Raw genomic sequence first — 21,936 nt, 5'->3', positions numbered from 1 at the left:
CGGATGAGGTCACGTGGTCTTGGGTACATTTTGTCTGAGGTTATTTCCATACGTAGCGAGTCTGCTAGCTAGAAGTGGTCAAGTCTTTTACGTTAGGTCTTGCAAAAATGTCCAAACTACAGTTGTTGAATGTGTTTCTTACCAAGCGACTAACCGCGGTTGCTGTGGAGATATACGTAGAAGTGGAAAAAACGATAACAGAATACCAGGACGAAATTTCCAGTTCAAAGGAGGAGATCAAGCGTTTACGACGGCTGCTAGATTTGGTTTTCAGTCCGGAGATAAAATTACATCGAGCAGGTTTGTAGCAACTACTGTGTCGAGTCATGGTTTGAAGCATGTAATGTAGGCTACGACCCTAATGGCCAAAGTTACCGTTCATCGTGCGATGGTTGCGCCATGGGGAGAAAGTGGGATTGGGAATAAGGGTTTCCCAAACATAGTCCCTGTAAACCGAGGTAAAGACAGTTTCAGGTTGGATATTCGCCTGCAGTTTTCCTTACGTCAACCAACAGCAGTTAGGGACCGTCAACATGGTGACAAATCAAATTGTTCAAATTTCAATAGCTCTTTAACCATTACTCCTAACACTTTCAAAACTTGTTGTAGCTAACCCGATGGCATAGGCACACATTGCACATTCTTTAGTTTGTCCATTTTCATCTCACATGGTTTTACATACATTTTTCTAAATCTAAAATTTCAATAGCTCCTTGGTCATGTGACCTAATGTCTGCTGACTACCCTTCTATATTGCACACTCTTGTTTGTGTACTGTAAAATCATGCAGTGTAACGTACATTTTTCATAGTTTCAAATTTGCAATAGCTATTTGGTCATGTCAATTACACACCAAAGAAGCATGCAGTGGATATACACCCATATTGCATAACCTCTAGTCATGTATCTTCTATATTATTGTAGATTAATATTCGTTTGACAATTAGGGGGTTCAGTCCAGTGTTGTGTTTACCCTTTTCTTTATTTATCTACAATAATTGGTAGTTGTAAGTACATATTTTCCCTGTTTTAAATTTTTCCACAGTATTTAACAGTGGTACACAATAGGAGAGAGACAGATAATATCTCCTTTCGTCGTTAATATCAACCATAAAGGAAAAGGGCAAAGTACGTGAGTCATGCTATTAATTGTCCAAAGCAGGGATGGAGAGTGAGCTAGTGAGGTAGGCTGCAGTGGGTATGCTGGTCAATACAGTAAATAAATTAATAAAAATGTAATATTGACAAATTAAACAAAATGTAGACCTTTAATCTTTTCCAACATGTCAACAGACACAACTTTAATTAAGTATGAAACTTAATTGATGTACATTTCAGAGCCTCTTCAGTGTGGATTGGGTATACCATACATTTTCAACAACAAAGACTGCACTTCCAGTTTGGTCTTTACTCTGAACTCTTTTGTCTTCATTCCTAGGCACAGCACATGGAACCACTGTTGGCATGCAAAACATTCAATCAAAACAAAGCGTAACACGTTATAAATAATATCAAATATCAATGCAGAATGACGAATTAGTCATCCATTGTGTTATATCATAAATTGTCTTACATGCCGTCACTGTTGTCAAAAGATTATAAACATGTTTAAAAAAGTTACTAACCCAGTCAGTCTTTGGGCCACATCCAGGTTCTTTATCAGTGGAACACATGAAGCAGTTGTTGGCTTTGTTGACCTTTGAAATCATAGGCATGAACTGAACATATGGCTGTCCCACACAACTACATAAAAATAAAGAATTTACATTTACTTTTAATTAAATGTCATTACATACCAGACATTTTTAGTATATCCTCAGCCATTTCTTTTCGCAGTTGCTCCATGTGTTTTTGGAGGTTCCATATCAATTTGGGAGGGGATGTTGGGGAAGTTCTGTGCAACTTCGTTGGCCATCTACACCAAAAAATAAAATAGGTCAAAACTCTAATTGTCACATAACAGCTAACAATTCATTATTTAAAATATAACTATCAAACCTGCATTACAAAGACCCCACAGCTGAAGGTGTCCTGCTGCATGGTGTGAGTTATTTCCCCTCCTTTCCACTTTATGTCCGCCCAGTCATTTTTTCCATGGCAGGATCTTCTCATTTTGAAGTATTCTCTTTTTTTATGTAAAAAATAATGGAATTATGATTAGTTATAGGCAAATGAATACACAAGCCAAATTTGTATACTGTTTTCCTTATCACTATAATCTAGTAGTAATTTATTAGTAGAGGTAATTTCCTTTATGCCCCATTCTACACACAGCCTAAATTATAGCCACTGAACCTTTTACAGGACAATAATAAAAGTAGCATATAGGATCCAACCCTATCACAGAGTGAATAAATGTAGAGCGTTTGTAGACTTTAAGAAAAATATATTAAGTGACAGTTTCATCAGTACGTGCTTAAAGAAAGTCATATCACAGATGACAGTGCCCACCAAATCTATGACAATAGAGGATGAATTGTAAACACCAAAGTGTGTTTGTCAAAATAATATCTGAAAATGTCAGTTGTTGAACATAATACTTCTATTTGCAATGGCAATTTATGATATATGCAGTTGAGGAATATTCCATGTACCAACACTACATGTAGGATGGACATAAGACATTCCCACATACAGTATTTCATTTTTTTTTTTTAAATCACCTTTTATTCAACCAGGTAAGCCAGTTGAGAACAAGTTCTCATTTACAACTGCGACCTGGCCAAGATAAAGCAAAGCAGTGTGACACAAACAACAACACAGAATTACACATGGAATAAACAAACGTACAGTCAATAACACAATACAAATGTCTATACAGTGTGCGCGAATGAAGTAAGATTAGGGAGGTAAAGCAATAAATAGGCCGTAGTGGCGAAATAATTACAATTTCGCAAATAAACACTGGAGTGAGATGTGCAGAAGATGAATGTGCAAGTAGAGATAATGTGGTGCAAAGGAGCAAAAAAAATGTATATATAAAATAATTAACAATATGGGGATGAGGTAGTTGGATGGGCTATTTACAGATGGGCTACGTACAGGTGCAATGATCTGTAAGCTGCTCTGATAGCTGATGCTTAAAGATAGTGAGGGAGATATTAGTCTCCAGCTTCAGTGATTTTTTTTTTGCAATTCGTTCCAGTCATTGGCAGCAGAGAAATGGAAGGAAAGGCGGCCAAAGGAGAAATTGGCTTTGGGGGTGACCCGTGAAATTATACCTGCTGGAGTGCGTGCTACGGGTGGGTGCTGCTATGGTCACCAATGAGCTGAGATAAGGCGGGGCTTTACCTAGCAAGGACTTAGATGACCTGGAGCCAGTGGGTTTGACAACGAATATGAAGCGAGGGCCAGCCAACGAGAGCATACAGGTCGCAGTGGTGGGTAGTATATGGGGCTTTGGTGACAAAACGGATGGCACTGTGATAGACTCCATCCAAAGTTCTGGGACAGTGTAAAGTCCATGGAGAATAAGAGCACCTCCTCCCAGCTGCCCACTGCACTGAGGCTAGGAACACTGTCACCACCGATAAATCCACTATAATTGAGAATTTCAATAAGCATTTTTCTATGGCTGGCCATGCTTTCCACCTGGCTACCCCTACCGCGGTCAACAGCACTGCACCCCCCACAGCTACTCGCCCAAGCCTTCCCCATTTCTCCTTCTCCCAAATCCAGTGACCTGATGTTCTGAAAGAGCTGCAAAATCTGGACCCCTACAAATCAGCCGGGCTAGACAATCTGGACCCTTTCTTCCTAAAATTATCTGCCGAAATTGTTGCAACCCCTATTACTAGCCTGTTCAACCTCTTTCGTGTCGTCTGAGATTCCAAAAGATTGGAAAGCAGCTGCTGTCATCCCCCTCTTCAAAGGAGGGGACACTCTTCACCCAAACTGCTACAGACCTATATCTATCCTACCCTGCCTTTCTAAGGTCTTCGAAAGCCAAGTCAACAAACAGATTACCGACCATTTCGAATCCCACCGCACCTTCTCCGCTATGCAATCTGGTTTCAGAGCTGGTCATGGGTGCACCTCAGCCACGCTCGAGTTCCTAAACGATATCGTAACCGCCATCGATAAGAAACGATACTGGGTTGCCGTATTCATTGACCTGGCCAAGGCTTTCGACTCTGTCAATCACCACATCCTCATCGGCAGACTCAACAGCCTTGGTTCCTCAAATGATTGTCTTGCCTGGTTCACCAACTACTTCTCTGATAGAGTTCAATGTGTCAAATCGGAGGGCCTGTTGTCCGGGCCTCTGGTAGTCTCTATGGGTGTGCCACAGCGTTCAATTCTTGGGCCAACTCTTTTCTCTGTATACATCATTGATGTTGCTCTTGCTGCTGGTGAGTCTCTGATCCACCTCTACGCAGACGACACCATTCTGTATACTTCTGGCCCTTCTTTGGACACTGTGTTAACAACCCTCTAGACGAGCTTCAATGCCATACAACTCTCCTTCCGTGGCCTCCAACTGCTCTTAAATACAAGTAAAACTAAATGCATGCTCTTCAACCGATCGCTGCCTGCACCTGCCCGCCTGTCCAGCAGCACTACTCTGGACGGTTCTGACTTAGAATATGTGGACAACTACAAATACCTAGGTGTCTGGTTAGACTGTAAGCTCTCCTTCCAAACTCACATCAAACATCTCCAATCCAAAGTTAGATCTAGAATTGGCTTCCTATTTCGCAACAAAGCATCCTTCACTCATGCTGCCAAACATACCCTCGTAATACTGACCATACTACCGATCCTCGACTTCGGCGATGTCATTTACAAAATAGCCTCCAATACCCTACTCAATAAACTGGATGCAGTCTATCACAGTGCCATCTGTTTTGTCACTAAAGCCCCATATACTACCCACCACTGCGACCTGTACGCTCTCGTTGGCTGGCCCTCGCTTCATACTCGTCGCCAAACCCACTGGCTCCAGGTCATCTACAAGACCCTGCTAGGTAAAGTCCCCACTTATTTCCGCTCACTGGTCAACATAGCAGCACCCTCCTGTAGCACCCGCTCCTGCAGGTATATCTCTCTGGTCACCCCCAAAGCCAATTCCTCCTTTGGCCGTCTCTCCTTCCAGTTCTCTGCTGCCAATGACTGGAACGAACTACAAACATCTCTGAAACTGGAAACACTTATCTCCCTCACTAGCTTTAAGCACCAGCTGTCAGAGCAGCTCACAGATCACTGCACCTGTACATAGCCCATCTATAATTTAGCCCATACAACTACCTCTTCCCCTACTGTATTTATGTATTTATTTTGCTCCTTTGCACCCCATTATTTCTATTTCTACTTTGCACTTTCTTCCACTGCAAATCTACCATTCCAGTGTTTTACTTGATTTTGTGTTTGTGTTTACTTTGCCACCATGGCCTTTTTTGCCTTTACCTCCCTTATCTCACCTCATTTGCTCACATTGTATATAGACTTATTTTTCTACTGTATTATTGACTGTATGTTTGTTTTTACTCCATGTGTAACTCTGTGTTGTTGTATGTGTCGAACTGCTTTGCTTTATCTTGGCCAGGTCGCAATTGTAAATGAGAACTTGTTCTCAACTTGCCTACTTGGTTAAATAAAGGTAAAATAAATAAATAAAAAGTGTGAGATTGAGGGCATCTAGCTTTGATTGTTGGACGGCCAGGGTGTTAAGCATATCCCAGTTTAGGTCACCTAACTGAAAAAACTCTGAAGATAAATGGGGGGCAATTAATTCACATATGGTGTCCATGGCGCAGCTGGGGGCTGAGGGGCTGAGTGGCAACAGTGAGAGGTTTATTTCTGGAAAGGTGGATTTTTAATTTTTCAGCTATGATTTTACCACTCAGAATCCAGAATGGATATGACAATGATGCCAGCACAGGATGTAATACACCCTTACAACAATCTATTTTTTGATCTTCTTGACTTCTTATCTGGTAAACTGCTGCTATGTGTCAAGAACAGAGCCACAATTAGGGGTTAGTGTACTCCAGTAAAAAAGGGCTGGTTTAGATTAAAAACTATTGCCCTGTGTCCCCGTTCATAGGGGCATGAGAGACTAGTCAGTGGTAGAATTGAGTTGGCACTTTATTGGCCCAAACACCCATAGACCCACAAGGTTGAGGTTACTCATGGACGGTAATTAGTAATAATTTTTTTGGGATGCATTGTGTCTTCTAACTGTCCAAGAATAGGATCCAAAGTGTTAGGAAATATTTGATCCCATAAATACAAAGGAGGATGTCTCTCCTCATACTTCTGACACTTCAGTCTGACTGCCAGACTGTGCACCACAGAGCCAATCAGAAGAGAATACATACAGGTCAATGGTGCCAATTGAAAGTCAAGGGGTGTGTCTGTGCCTTTTGGATTACTCTCTCTTTACAGGGAACCCCTGTGGTTCCAGTCTGCTCTGCGCATGTCTGAAAGTGAAAAACTCTTGGCTGCTGGCTCTTTCACAGTATGTCATACATTCATAAGTGTAATACTTATTTATGTAAAATGCTAGTATTTATTAGATCCAATACAATGGAATAACTAAGACCTGAATTTGATTGCAGCGTGTTCCGATTCCTCCTCTTTCTGTCCAGCAGGGTCAACCAAAAACACTTGGCCTGATGGTTCATGCAGATACGGGGGAAGCAATATAGAAATGTATTGATCCCTTAAATGATTTTAATATTAAATGACCCATATCACAACCCTCATACCTCTTCACAAAAATGTACCTAAATCAATTTTGGAAAAAGGATTTTACTCACAAAAGACGTAGGAATTTATTTTCCCAGTTAGAAATAGTAGGCAATGCATCAAGTAACTATTTTCATCAGAAAAACGAACCCTCGAATGCAATATTGCATATTGTAAGTTGTCTGCAGGTGGCTTGTTGTGAATACACTCAAATATCAAGTCATTATCAGGTTATGGAAACTGCGTTCTAATACTCAACGTAGAAGGATTTGTCTTAATGTGCAGTATATGAAAGTAATGCTATGAAAAGGATTCTTTCACGTTATCAAGCTCACTGTGACCTTCAAATCACTGTCTATTACTGTGATTAAAAAGAGCATATGAAACATTGTTTTTCATGAGGCCTACCTGTGCGCCTTCCTTTAAGCACCTCTGTTTGAACACCTCTACTGTCCTTGATCCATACCACATACAGCCATTTGTGGATCTTTTCAGTGTCCGTGAAAGATAGTTATTGCGAGGTTGGAACATTTTGTTGACTTAAATGTATTTTATTTTTTTAACACCCATGTAAAATGAAGGCCTGCAAAGCTTACAGATTTAAGTCTAAAAGCATGAGATGAAAGTAGACAAACATCAGGGTGTGTGATATGAAGGTATAGTCAGTGGACATTCTGAACCTTGTTTGAGATCAGTAGGTCACATAACCAAGGAGCTATTGAAATTCTACATTTTGAAAAATTAATGTAAAACCATGTGAGATGAAAATGGACAAACTAAAGGGTGTGTAATGTGTAGGCCCACTGAGGGGACATTCTGAACCCTGTTTGAAGTCACTAGGTCACATGACCAAGGAGCTATTGAAATTTGAATGTAAAAAAAAGTTTGTACTTTGTTTACGCTCCCTAACTAATTCAACTTGGAATACAAAATGCTGCTCACATTTCCACGTGTTTATTAGCTTTGGAAAGTGAATGAATGTCCGAATCGTGAAAATAAGACCTGTGCAATGTTGTACGCAATTTTTCCAACATCATGAGTCTTATTTGGAGTCTGTGGCTCAAGTGGTTTGAAAGCGCAAATATCCATCGAATATCCAACTTGAAACTGTCTTTACCTCAGTTCCCTGTAAATACCATTCTTTCCTTCAGAAAATCGCTCATCTGACACCGTAATTTAACATTGTTTTCACCAATGTTTTCCCCTATATCCACTCATTTACAGATTACCTCATGTAAGGGAGGAACTCATTTAGCTAGCACAATAAATTGAGAAGACGTATTTTCAACCAAAACATGTACCGGATTGTGTGGGACAGTCTTGCATTTTATCAACAAGTTCAAATGCAACTAATTTAGATGTTTTGTCCAGTATTTCAGTCAGACATTTCGTTGCTTGCAGTCATGTTGTGTTTATGAAAATACATTTCTAATGATGTGGTAGCATGAAGCCCTACTGGTGATCAATGTTTTCTCGAACTGGGCGTGCAGTTCCGCTGGGACTGCAGCGCAGAAGAAATAACAACCTGCACAGAGAAGCACGAGATTTAATTGAACGCCCCCTTAGTTAACGTTTCCCTTTACTGTGGGAGTTGTGATCGAATCAACAATATTTGACACTTTCAATGCAACATACCGAAATAACTATAATGATATTCAATAGGCTACATCTGTTGGTACAAACGTTGAGAAATGAAGAGGGAGTTTGCCAAAAGGCACCTAAAGGGCTCTCAGACCATAAGAAATAAGATTCTCTGGTCTGATAAAACCAAGGTTGAACTCTTTGACCTGAATGTCAAGCGTCACATCTGGAGGAAACCTGGCACCATCCCTACGGTGAAGCATGGTGGTGGCAGCATCATGCTGTGGGGATGTTTTTCAGAGGCAGGGACTGGGAGACTAGTCAGGATTGAGGGAAAGATGAACGGAGCAAAGTACAGAGAGATCATTGATGAAATCTGCTCGAGATCGGCCCAATCTGAGATCATGAGAGAAGGTTCACCTTCCAACAGGACAACCTCCCGACGCACACAGCCACGACAAGTCTCTGAATCTCCTTGAGTGGCCAAGCCACAGCCCAGATTTGAACCTGAACGAACATTTCTGGAGAGATCTAAAAACAGCTGTGAAGCGATGCTCCCCATCCAACCTGACAGAGCTTGAGAGGATCTGCAGAGAACAATGGAAGAAACTCACGAAGTACAGGTGTGCCAAGCTTGTAGCGTCATACTCAAGAAGACATGATGCTGTAATCGTTGCCAAAGGTGCTTAATCAAAGTACTGAGTAAAGGGTCTGAATACTTATGTAAATGTGATATTTCTGTTTTTTTTATTAATACATTTTCAAAAATTTCTATAAACCTGTTTTTGCATTGTCATTATGGGGTATTGTGTGTAGATTGAGGGGGATAAAAGCAATTTCATCAATTTTAGAATAAGGTTGTAACGTAACAAAATGTGGAAGAAGTCAAGGGGTCTGAATACTTTCCAAATGTACTATACATTTTTATTTATTTTTTACAAGTTCTCATTTACAATCGCGACCTGGCCAAGATAAAGCAAAGCAGTGCGACAAAAAACAACAAGAGTTACACATGGGAGAAACGAAAGTAGAATCAATAACACAATAGAAAAATCTATATACAGTGTGTGCAAATGGGGTAAGGAGGTTTGGCAATAAATAGGCTAATAGTAGCGAAGTAATTACAATTTAGCAAATTAACACTGGAGTGATAGATGTGCAGATGATGATGTGCAAGTAGAAATACTGGTGTGCAAAAAAAGTTTTAAAAAAACATATGGGGAGGAGGTAGGTAGTTGGATGGGCTGTGTACAGCTGCAGTGATCGGTAAGCTGCTCAGATAGCTGATGCTTAAAGTTAGTGAGGGAGATATGTCTCCAACTTGAGCAATTTTTGCAATTCGTTCCAGTCATTGGCAGCAGAGAATGGGAATGAAAGGTTGCCAAATGAGGTGTTGGCTTTGGGGATGACCAGTGAGATATACCTGCTGGAGCGCGTGCTATGGGTGGGTGTTGTTATGGTGACCAGTGAGCTGAGACAAGGCGGGGCTTTACCTACCAAAAACTTAGATGACCTGGAGCCAGTGGGTCTGGTGACGAATATGTAGTGAGGGCCAGCCGACGAGAGCGTACAGGTTGCAGTGGTGGGTAGTATATGGGGCTTTGGTGACAAAACGGATGGCACTGTGATAGACTGCATCCAGTTTGCTGAGTAGAGTGTTGGAGGCTATTTTATAAATGACATCGCCGAAGTCGAGGATCGGTAGGATAGTCAGTTTTACGAGGGTATGTTTGGCAGCGTGAGTGAAGGAGTCTTTGTTGCTAATAGGAAGCCAATTCTCTATTTAATTTTGGATTGGAAATGTGTAATGTGTAGGCTTAATATGAGTCTGGAAGGAGAGTTTACAGTCTAACCAGACACCTAGGTATTTGTAGTTGTCCACATATTCTAAGTCAGAACCGCCCAGAGTAGTGATGTTAGTCAGGCGGGCGGGTGCGGGCAGCGATCGGTTTTAGAGCATGCATTTAGATTTACTTGCATTTAAGAGCAGTTGGAGGCCACGGAAGGGGTGTTGTATGGAATTGAAGATTGTTTGGAGGTTTGTTAACACAGTGTCCAAAGAAGGGCCAGATGCATACAGCATGGTGTAGTCTGCGTAGAGGTGGATCAAGGAATCACCGCAGCTAGAGCGGCGACATTGATATATACAGAGAAAAGAGTCAGCCCGAGAATTGAACACTGTGGCACCCCCATCGAGACTGCCAGAGGTCCGGACAACATGCCCTCCCCTTTGACACGCTGAACTCTATCTGAGAAGTAATTGGTGAACCAGGCGAGGCAGTCATTTGAGGAACCAAGGCTGTTGAGTCTGCCGATAAGAATACGGTGATTGACAGTCGAAAACCTTGGCCAGGTTGATGAATACAGCTGCACAGTATTGTCTTTTTATCGATGGCGGTTATATCATTTAGTACCTTTTGCGTGGCTGAGGTGCACCCGTGACCACCTCGGAAACCGGATTGCACAGCGGAGAAGGTACGGTGGGGTTCGAAATGGTCAGTGATCTGTTTGCTAACTTGGCTTTCAAAAGACTTTAGAAAGGCAGGGCAGGATGGATATAGGTCTGTAAACCTTTGGGTCTAGAGTGTCACCCCCTTTGAAGAGGGGGATGACCGCGGCAGCTTTCCAATCTTTAGGAATCTCGGATGATACAAAAGAGAGGTTGAACAGACAAGTAATAGGGGTTGCAACAAGGGCGGCGGGTAATTTTAGCAAGAGAGGGTCCAGATTGTCTAGCCCAGCTGATTTGTGCCAGGCCAGGTTTTGCAGCTCTTTCAGAACATCTGCTATCTGGATTTGGGTGTAGCAGAAGCTGGGGAGGCTTGGGCAAGTAGCTGTGGGTGGTGCGGAGCTGTTGGCCGGGATTGGGGTAGCCAGGAGGAATGCATGGCTAGCCATAGAGATGCTTATTGAAATTCTCGATTATCGTGGATTTATCGGTAGTGACAGTGTTTCCTAGCCTCAGTGCAGTATGCAGCTGGGAGGAGGTGCTCTTATTCTCCATGGACTTTACACTGTCCCATAACTTTTTGGAGTTTCTGTTTGAAAAAAGCTTAAATTTAAATTTCTGTTTGAAAAAGCTAGCCTTTACTTTCCTAACTGACTGTGTGTATTGGTTCCTGACGTCCCTGAAAAGTTGCATATTGCAGGGACTATTCGATACTAGTGCAGTACGCCACAGGATGGTTTGTGCTGGTCGAGGACAGTCAGGTCTGGAGGGAACCCAGGGCTATATCTGTTCTTAGTTATACATTTTTTGAAAGGGGCATGCTTATTTAAGATGGTGAGAAAAACACTTTAAAAGAACAACCAGCCATCCTCTACTGATGGGATGAGGTCAATATCCTTCCAGGATACCCGGGCCAGGTCGATTAGAAAGACCTGCTCGCGGAAGTGTTTTAGGGAGCGTTTGACAGTGATGATGGGTGGTCGTTTGACCGCAGTCCCATTACGGATGCAGGCAATGAGGCAGTGATCGCTGAGATCCTGATTTGAAAACAGCAAAGATGTATTTGGTGGGCAAGTTGGTCAGGATAATATCTGAGGGTGCCTATGTTTACAGATTTAGGGTTGTACCTGGTAGGTTCCTTGATAATTTGTGTGAGATTGCGGGCATCTAGCTTAGATTGTAGGACAGCAGGTGTGTTAAGCATATCCCAGTTTAGGTCACCTAACTGAACAAACTCTGAAGATAGATAGGGGGGCAATCAATTCACGTATTGTGTCCAGGGCATAGCTGGGGGCTGAGGGGGCTCTATTACAGGTGGCAACAGTGAGAGACTTTGTTCTGGAGAGATTATTTTTTTAAATTAGAAGCTCGAACTGTTTGGGCATAGACCTGGAAAGTATGACAGAACTTTGCAGGCTATCTCTGCAGTAGATTGGAACTCCTCCCCCTTTGGCAGTTCTATCTTGATGGAAAATGTTGTTGTTTGGTATGGAAATCTCATAATTTTTGGTGGCCTTCCTAAGCCAGGATTCAGACACGGCAAGGACATCAGGGTTGGTGGAGTGTACTACAGCAGTGAGTAAAACAAACTTAGGGAGGAGGCTTCTGACGTTAACATGCATGAAACCAAGGCTTTTACGGTTACAGAAGTCTACAAATGAGAGTGCCTGGGGACACACTGGGCCTGGGTTAACCTTCACATCACCGGAGGAACAGAGGAGTAGGATGAGGGTACAGCTAAAGGCTATCAAAACTGGTCGCCTAGTGTGTTCGGGGCAGAGAATAAAAGGAGCAGATTTCTGGGCGTGGTAGAATAGATTCAGGGCATAATGTACAGATGTATGGTAGGGTGTGGGTACAGTGGAGGTAAACCTAGGCATTGAGTGACGATAAGAGAGGTTGTATTTCTGGAGGCACTAGTTGTGCTAGGTGAGGTCATCGCATGTGTGGGAGGTGGGACAAAAGAGGTATCTGAGGCATGTTGAGTTGGGCTAGGGGCTCTGCAGTAAAATAAATCAATGACAACTACCCTAAACAACAGTTTACAAGGCATATTGACATTCGAGAGAGGCATAAAGCGAGGCATAAAGCAATCATAGGTGTTGATTGGGAGAGCTAGCTAAGACAACGGGTAAGACAACAGCTAATCAGCTAAGTAAACAACAGGTAAAATGGCAATGAATGGGCAGAGAGAGTCAGTTAACTACACACAGGGCCTGAGTTCGAGGTTGGGGCCGACAGATAAACAAAATGGAGTACCGTGATTAATGAACAGTCCAGCAGGCATCAGCTATGTAGCCAGGTGATCATAGGGTCCAGTGAACAGCAATAGCTGAAACAGGGAAGCCGTTAGTTAGGTAGTCGTTACTACGCTAGCAAGCGTAGTACTACGCTATATAGTACTAGCTGTATACATATAGCCAATAGCACCATTGAGGCATATAATTAAAAACCCACCCAAACTAGGCCTATCTGAAATATGAAAATGATAAATGAAATCACCAGGAAACAAGTGCTTTCTGGTCGCTAATCAGGATATCTGAGCGTGCCAATGCTGATGACTGGTGATTGGTCTACAGTCAAAACGCACAACTTTTTGGGTGGTTCTGAAGCTCAGATGAGATGTTTAGAAACATTATTTTAAAAATGGTGCAAGTCCGTAGGCCTATGTTAGTGACCAGATCGAATGAGCAAAGGTATAAATATAAAATACAAATGGTAGGCTATACACTGAGTATACCAAACATTAGGAACACCTTCCAAATATTGAGTTGCACCCCCCCCCCACCTATTTTGTCCTCAGAACTGCCTCTATTCGTCAGGGCATGGAGTCTACAAGGTGCCAAGCATCCTACGGAGATGCTGTCCCACGTTGACTCCAATGCTTCCCAAAGTTGTGAAGTTGGTTGGATTGCCTTTGGGTGGTGAAACATTCTTGATACACATGGAACACGGTTGAGTGTGAAAACCCTAGCAGCGTTGCAGTTCTTGTAATGCTGGGCGATATGGCCTAAAAATAATATCTACATTTTTTTCAAACTTGGGTGTGATTTTCACGTGTACTCTATATCTCAACTTACATTTTTTGGGGGAATAATAATAATTCTCAAATTAAGCATTGTTGTACTATTAAAGGTCAAATACACAGAATTTCAAACAATCTAATGAATTCAGGGCTTGTGATGAAGTTATACCTAGGCTAAATATAAGCCTTCCCCAACCAAAAGACCCAGTAATCATGTAATTATTTTATAAAAAATAGTTTAAGCAGCATTTTTTGTTGTTGTTGCAATAATCACTAATCTGTCTTTCAAGTCATTCAGTGAAAATGCCCATTTTTTTGTTCCAAATTAACTAGAACCATACATAATGCACATTCACTAATAGTGTATAACTTATTGTAGCAGGTATTAGGCTATAGAAAATTGACACAGGTCTCATCAACAATCTCTCAATCCCACATGCTATTAGTGATTAGCCAGCTAATCTTTATATTTCAAGTTTAGCCAATTTGAATCTATTTGCTAGCTAACAAGGTTGAACAGTTTAATTGTTATGAACACACCCTTCTGTCTGTTTCCAACTATTTGAAAAGCATGTTAGCCTGTCCATTTTGTTCAGTTGTTGAAATCAAGTGGCCTATCTTATTTCTCAGAATGAGAACGAGTTGTCAATTTCTTATAATTGTATTATGCTTATTGCACATTCATAAAATAGACTTGACAGCTAGTATAACAGTCTTCGGCTAAAATGCTGCAACGGGTACCCCGATGCCACACATGCGACAAACTGAGCAATTTCCAGAATCAATCAAATGTATTTATAAAGTCCTTCTTATATCAGCTGATGTCATAAAGTGCTGTACAGAAACCCAGCCTAAAACCCCAAACAGCAAGCAATGCAGGTGTAGAAGCACAATGGCTAGGAAAAACTCCCTAGAAGGCCGGAACCTAGGAAGAAACCTAGAGAGGAACCAGGCTGCAGGGTGGCCAATCCTCTTCTGGCTGCGCCGGGTGGAGATTATAACAGAGCATGGCCAAGATGTTCAAATGTTCATAGATGACCATCAGGGTCAAATAATAATACTCACAGTGGTTGTAGAGGGTGCAACAAGTCAGCACCTCAGGAGTAAATGTCAGTTGGCTTTTCATAGCCGATCATTCAGAGTATCTCTACCGCTCCTGCTGTCTCTAGAGAGTTGAAAACAGCAGGTCTGGGACAAGGTAGCACGTCCGGTGAACAGGTCAGGGTTCCATAGCCGCAGGCAGAACAGTTGAAACTGGAGCAGCACAGGGTCTCCCCCCCCCCCCCCCGACACATAAACTGTTGCATCATAAATACTGGAGGCTGAGACAGGAGGGGTCGGGAGACCCTGTGGCCCCATCCGACGAATCCCCCGGACAGGGCCACACAGGCAGGCTATAACCCCATCCACTTTGCCAAAGCACAGCCCCCACACCACTAGAGGGATATCGTCAACCACCAACTTACCATCATAAGACAAGACCAAGTATAGCCCACGAAGAGCTCCCCCACGGCACGAACCCAAAGGGGGGCGCCAACCCGGACAGGAAGATCACGTCAGTGACTCAACCCACTCAAGTGACGTACTCCTCCTAGGGACGGCATGGAAGAGCACCAGCAAGCCAGTGACTCAGCCCCTGTAATAGGGTTTGAGGCAGAGAATCCCAGTGGAGAGAGGAGAACCGGCCAGGCAGAGACAACAAGGGTGGTTCGTTGCGCCAGTGCCTTTCCGTTCACCTTCACGCTCCTGGGCCAGACTACACTCAATCATAGGACCTACTGAAGAGATGAGTCTTCAATAAAGACTTAAAGGTTGAGACTGAGTCTGTCTCTCACATGGATAGGCAGACCATTCCATAAAAATTGAGCTCTATAGGAGAAAGCCCTGCCTCCAGCTGTTTGCTTAGAAATTCTAGGGACAGTAAGGAGGCCTGCGTCTTGTAGTGTACGTGTAGGTATACACGGCAGGATCAAATCGGAAAGATAGGTAGGAGCAAACCCATGTAATGTCAAGGACAGCTTTTTTTCCCCATCTACGTCACATTGCAAAAATCTGAAACTTTCTGCCCAAAAACATAGGTTAGCAGTAAAACCTTGAAATCAGCCCTAGCCTTAACAGGAAGTGTAGAGAGGCTAGCACTGGAGTGATATGATAAAATGTTTGATTCTGGTCAAGATTCTAGCAGTCATGTTTAGCTCTAACTGAAGTTTATTTAGTGCTTTATCTGGGTAGCCGAAAAGTATAGCATTGCAGTAGTCTAACTTAGAAGTTACACAAGCGTGGATACGTTTTTGGGCAGAAAGTTTCAGATTTTTGCAATGTGACGTAGATGGGGGGGAAAAAAGCTGTCCTTTATATGTTTGTCAAAAAAGAGATCAGGGTCCAGAGTAACGCCGAGGTCATTCAGTTTTATTTGAGACGACTGTACACCATCAAGATTAATTGTCAGATTCAACAGAAGATATCTTTGTTTCTTGGGACCTAGAAATAGTATCTCTGTTTTGTCCGAGTTTAAAAGTAGAACATTTACTGCAATCCACTTCCTTATGCCTGAAACACAGGCTTCCAGGGAGGGCAATTTTGGTGCTTCACCATGTTTCATCGAAATGTACAGCTGTGTGTCGTCCGCATAGCAGTGAAAGTTAACATTATGTTTCCGAATGACATCACCAAGAGGTAAAATTATATAGTGAAAACGATAGTGGTCCTAAAACGGAGCCTTGAGGAACACCGAAATTTACAGTTGATTTGTCAGAGGACAAACCATCTACAGAGACAAGCTGATATTTTTCCGACAGATAAGATCTAAACCAGGCCAGAACTTGTCCGTGTAAACCAATTTGGGTTTCCAATCTCTCCGAAAGAAAGTGGTAATCGATGGTATCAAAAGCAGCACTAAGGTCTAGGAGCACGAGGACAGATGCAGAGCCTCGGTCTGACGCCATTAATAGGTAATTTACCACCTTCACAAGTGCAATCTCAGTGCTATGATGGGGTCTAAAACCAGACTGAAGTGTTTTGTATGCATTGTTTGTCTTTCAGGAAGGCAGTGAGTTGCTGTGCAACAGCTTTTTTATTTTTTTTGAGAGGAATGGGAGATTTGATTATAGGCCGATTAGTTTTTTGTTTTCTGGGTCAAGGTTTGGCTTTTTCAAGAGGCTTTATTACTGCCACTTTTAGTGAGTTTGGTACACATCCGGTGGATAGAGAGCCGTTTATTATATTCTACATAGGAGGGCCAAGCATGGAAGCAGCTCTGTCAGTAGTTCAGTTGGAATAGGGTCCAGAATGCAGCTTGAAGGTTTAGAGGCCATGATTATTTTCATTAATGTGTCGCTATAGTATTAAAAAACTTGTGTCTCCCTTGATCCTAGGTCCAGTGTTGTGCAGACTCAGGACAACTGAGGTTTGGAGGAATACTAAGATTTAAAGAGGAGTCCATAATTTGCTTTCTAATGATCATGATCGATTCATTAAAGAAGTTCATGAATTTATCACTGCTGAAGTGAAAGCCATCCTCTCTTGGGGAATGCTTTTTTTTAGTTAGGTTTGCGACAGTATCAAACATTTTTTTGGGATTGTTCTTATTTTCTTCAGTTAAGTTGGAAAAATAGGATGATCGAGCAGCAGTGAGGGCTCTTCGATACTGCATGGTACTGTCTTTCCAAGCTAGTCAGAAGACTTCCAGTTTTGTGTAGCTCCATTTCCGGTCCAACTTTCTCGTAGCTTGCTTCAGAGCTCGGGTATTTTCTGTATACCAGGGACCTAGTTTCTTATGACAAATGTTATTTTGTTTTTAGGGGTGCGACTGCATCTAGGGTATTGCGCAAGGTTAAATTGAGTTCCTCAGTTAGGTGGTTAACTGATTTTTGTACTCTGATGTCCTTGGGTAGTTGAAGGGAGTCTGGAAGGGCATTTAGGAATCTTTGGGTTATCCGAGAATGTATTGCACTGCTTTTGATGATCCTTGGTTTGGGTCTGAGTCTGAGCAGATTATTTGTTGCGATTGCAAACGTAATAAAATGGTGGTCCTATAGTCCAGGATTATGAGGAAAAACTAAGATCCACAACATTTATTCCAAGGAACAAAACTTGGTCCAGAGTATGACTGTGGCAGTGAGTGGGTCTCTGTTGGAGTGGGTCTGTGGACTTTTCCATGTGAATATTGAAGTCCCCAAAAATTAGAATATTACCTGCCATGACTACAAGGTTCAATAGGAATTCAGGGAACTCAGTGAGGAACGCTGTATATGGCCCAGGAGGCCTGTAAACAGTAGCTATAAAAAGTGATTGAGTAGGCTGCATAGATTTCATGACTAGAATCTCAAAAGACAAAAACGCAGCCTTTAAAAAAAATTAAATGTAAATTGAAATTTGCTACCGTAAATGTTAGCAACACCTCCGCCTTTGCGGGATGCGCTGGGGATATGGTCACTAGTGTAACCAGGAGGCGAGGCCTCATTTAACACAGTAAATTCATCAGGCTTAAGCCATGTTTCAGTCAGGCCAATCACATGAAGATTATGATCAGAGATTAGTTAATTGACTATAACTGCCTTGGAAGTGAGTGATCTAACATTACGTAGCCCTATTTTGAGATGTGAGATATCACAATCTCTTTCAATAATGACAGGAATGGAGGAGGTCTTTATTCCAGTGAGATTGCTAAGGCGAACAGGTGTTTAGTTTTGCCAAACCTAGATCGAGGCATAGACACGGTCTCAATGGGGATAGCTGAGCTGACTACACTGACTGTGCTAGTGGCAGACTCCACTAAGCTGACAGTCTGGCTATCTCATTGTGGAGCTTGGGGAGTTAGAGCCCTGTCTAAGTTCGTAGATGAGATGAGCAGCCCTTCACCTAGGATGGAGTCTGTCACTCCTCAGCAGGCCAGGCTTGGTCCTGTTTGTGGGTGAGTCCCAGAAAGAGGGCCAATTATCTACAAGGTCTATCTTTTGGGAGGAGCAGAAAACAGTTTTCAACCCGCGATTGAGTTGAGAGACTGCTGTAGAGCTCATCACTCCCCCTAACTGGGAGGGGGCCATAGACAATTACTCGATGCCGACACATCTTTCAAGACGATTTACACGTTGAAGCTATGTTGCGCGGTGACCTCTGACTGTTTCATCCTAACATCGTTGGTGCCGACGTGGATAACAATATCCCTATACTCTCTACACTCGACAGTTTTAGCCTTAGCCAGCACCATCTTCAGATTAGCCTTTACGTCGGTAGCCCTGCCCCCTGGTAAACAGTGTATGATCGCTGGATGATTCGTTTTAAGTCTAATGCTGCGGGTAATGGAGTCACCTATGACTAGGGTTTTCAATTTGTCAGAGCTAATGGTGGGAGGCTTCGGCGTCTCAGACCCCGTAACGGGAGGGGGAGAGTCCAGAGAAGGCTCGGCCTCTGTTCATTGATACTCTCGTTTTAGTAGTGTCTGCTCTGCATGTGATATGAGTAGTTGAGACAACTTTTCTAACAATATCCTTTTAATCTTTTCTATTACAGTAAAATAATGTCTCAATGTGTTTTGATGTCCATATGACCGATTCTGTTGGACCAAACCTCAAATGCAAATAGCGAGTTGAAACCGCTGGTTAGAGAGGAAGATGTGGTCTCAACTTTGTTGGCGTGAGATGCAGGAGGAGGAGCTTGGTGTGTGTGTGTAAACCATAGAGGAAGAGGCGAAGGGAGAGATTTCACTCTCACTAACATCTGTCCAAAATAAGGCAAATGCGTTTCTATTGGCTTATTTTGGACCTAAACTGTCACCTGCCTTCCCGCCTTTGGGACAATGACTCCCATTGTTAGGGCGGCGATGTGCATCTCATCATTATATACAGATCTCTGGTATAAATGGGAAGATGCACAGGGGAGCGAAGGCGACAAGACTAAAAATACAACATGTGAACATAAACACTAATAAAAACGAAAAATTGAGGCATTTAGAATATCGCGCAAAAACATACATTTGAATTCTCTAAATTAATTCGATATCGCCCAGCCCCAAGTTCTTAACACAAACCGGTGCGCCTGGCACCTACTACCATGCCCTGTTCAAAGGCACTTGAATCTTTTCTTTCCCATTCACCCTCTGAATGGCACACACAATACATGTCTCAAGGCTTAAAAACCTTCTTTAACCTGTCTCCTCCCCTTCATCTACACTGATTTGAAGTGGATTTATCAAGTGACATCTAAGGGATCATAGCTTTCACCTGAATTCACCTGGTCAGTCTGTCATGGAAAGAGCATAGGTAAAATATGTATTTTCCCTTTGTTTCACATTTGCGACCCACCAAAACCTTCTCACTGTGCTAGCTCACCCGACCTGTGTTGATTGACAGTTTGCTGGGCCAATCAGAGGGCAGAGTGTGTTTCCCTAGCCAATCTGTTTTTCTGCAAGTGCGATACTGTCTGGCTGCGTGGAGAGCAGCCTAATCCATGGAGACTCTGTCCACGAAAGACCACAAGATTAGTGACAAGACGTTACAAAACCTGGCCAGATCATTTCAAGTCAGTCTAGTCCCAAGTCTTGAGGCTCAAAGTTAAGTTATTTTATTTTCTATCAAGTCTAGTCTCAAGTCCTTAACTCATTTGACTTGTGTCCATTCCTCTGATAGCTAGTGTAAAGCATAGCAGGCAAATGTTCTACTAACCTGTTCTTGGTGATACACTTTCTTCCGAATCGAGAATGAAAAAAGTATCTAATGGCCGTGTCCAGTTGCAGGTGATTCTCAAAACAATTCTGAAAAATTAAATGCACATGTTGCACCGGGTGAGGAGTTCCTTTGCCATTTTAGCTCCCAGACATCTCGTCAGTTTAGCTCCCAGACATCTTGCATTTCCCAACATCTTTGCAGGAACTATCATCACATATCACGGTTACAATTCTGTAGCTTGGAATAAGGCTGCTTCGAAACGTATTTGAGCAGGGCCTTCTACCTGGGGCTTGCAGATTCTCTCCTAGTCGTAATGAACATAGCTCAACACGTGCACCTGGGTGAACTATGAGTCAAACGGTTATGAAAACGTACCTCAATACAGGGGTGTATTCATTAGTCGAAGACAGTTGTGAAACGTTTTGCAACAGAAACTGTTACAATGAAAACAAGAGTTTCTATTGGACAAATTCCTTTAGGTCCGTTCCCGTGTCATTCTGTTTGCTTCTGCTTGCTTCCGTTTGGTTTCTAGAGTAAATTTTGCAACAGACAAAATATTTTGCTATGGACTGCGACTAATGAATACACCCCAGACAACGGTAAATCTCTAAGATCGAAATAGTGCTTGTTTTGAATTAAACTGCCCTTTTCGTCCTCATACTAGGTAGCCAATGCTAAAACAGTTACGGCAGTTAGGCTACTCAATCCTAAAAAGCAGTTTAATTAAAAAGTAGCATTATTTAAATAATGCATGTTATTGATAACTGGTACAGCGACACCTTTCATCCCTTTTTATACCTGTTTGACTCATAGTTCATCGAGGTGCACGTGTTGACCTTTGTTTGTTATTAGTAGGAGAGAATCCCTTCTAGTCATAATGTTATGTCTAACCTGGGGTGTGTTCAGTTTAAACAACAGTTTGTACTGAACATGTTTTCTCACAATGGTGTGCACCGTTCTTCAATAGTCTTCGAGTGATGTTTGGTGGATGTAGTGCTGAGCGATTAGTGCTTTTTTTAGGTCTTCCACCCCTTCTAATGCGACTATCCCTGATGCTTCTCCCTCTTTTTCCCCTGCAGGCAGTCACTGAGTCCGAGGTGCTAAAGAAGCACCTTAAACTTGACCCCCCCCCCCCAAAACCATCTGGTTCAGATGGTTTAGACCCTTTCTTTAAGGTTGCTGCCCTTATCATCTCCAACCTTTTTAACCTCTCTCCTTTCTGGGGAAGTTCCCATTGCTTGGAAAGCAGCCACAGTTCGTCCTTGATTTAAAGGGGGAGATCAAGCTGATCCTAACTGTTATATGGCCTATTTCTATTTTGCCGTTTTATCAAAAGTGTTGGAAAACTTGTCAGTAATCAACTGACTGGCTTTCTTGATGTCTATAGTGTTCTCTAAGTTATGCAATCTGGTTTCCGCTCAGGTTATGGATGTCACTGCAACCTTAGTGACTGGAATGAGCTGCAACAAACACTCAAACTGGACAGTTTTATCTCAGTCTCTTCATTCAAAGACTCAATCATGGAC

The 21,936-nt window shown here is 42.4% G+C and overlaps 1 protein-coding gene across 2 annotated transcripts in view; it reads left to right on the top strand.

Annotated features, from left to right (window-relative positions):
• The first annotated feature begins 3 nt into the window (after window positions 1-3).
• The window catches only part of LOC115154059 (zinc finger protein 525), a 42,282-nt gene continuing 20,349 nt past the window's right edge, over window positions 4-21,936 (top strand). For both annotated transcript variants that reach the window (XM_029699901.1, XM_029699900.1), the window contains exon 1: window positions 4-300. In XM_029699901.1, coding sequence (XP_029555761.1) covers window positions 108-300 — 193 coding nt within the window. In that variant the 5' untranslated portion in view covers window positions 4-107. The remainder of the gene's footprint in view (window positions 301-21,936) is intronic.

This window comes from Salmo trutta, chromosome 19 (genome assembly GCF_901001165.1).
Source record: "Salmo trutta chromosome 19, fSalTru1.1, whole genome shotgun sequence".
Lineage (NCBI taxonomy): Eukaryota > Metazoa > Chordata > Actinopteri > Salmoniformes > Salmonidae > Salmo > Salmo trutta.
Note: the sequence above shows the minus strand (reverse complement) of the source record. Positions and strands in the feature narration are given on the sequence as shown.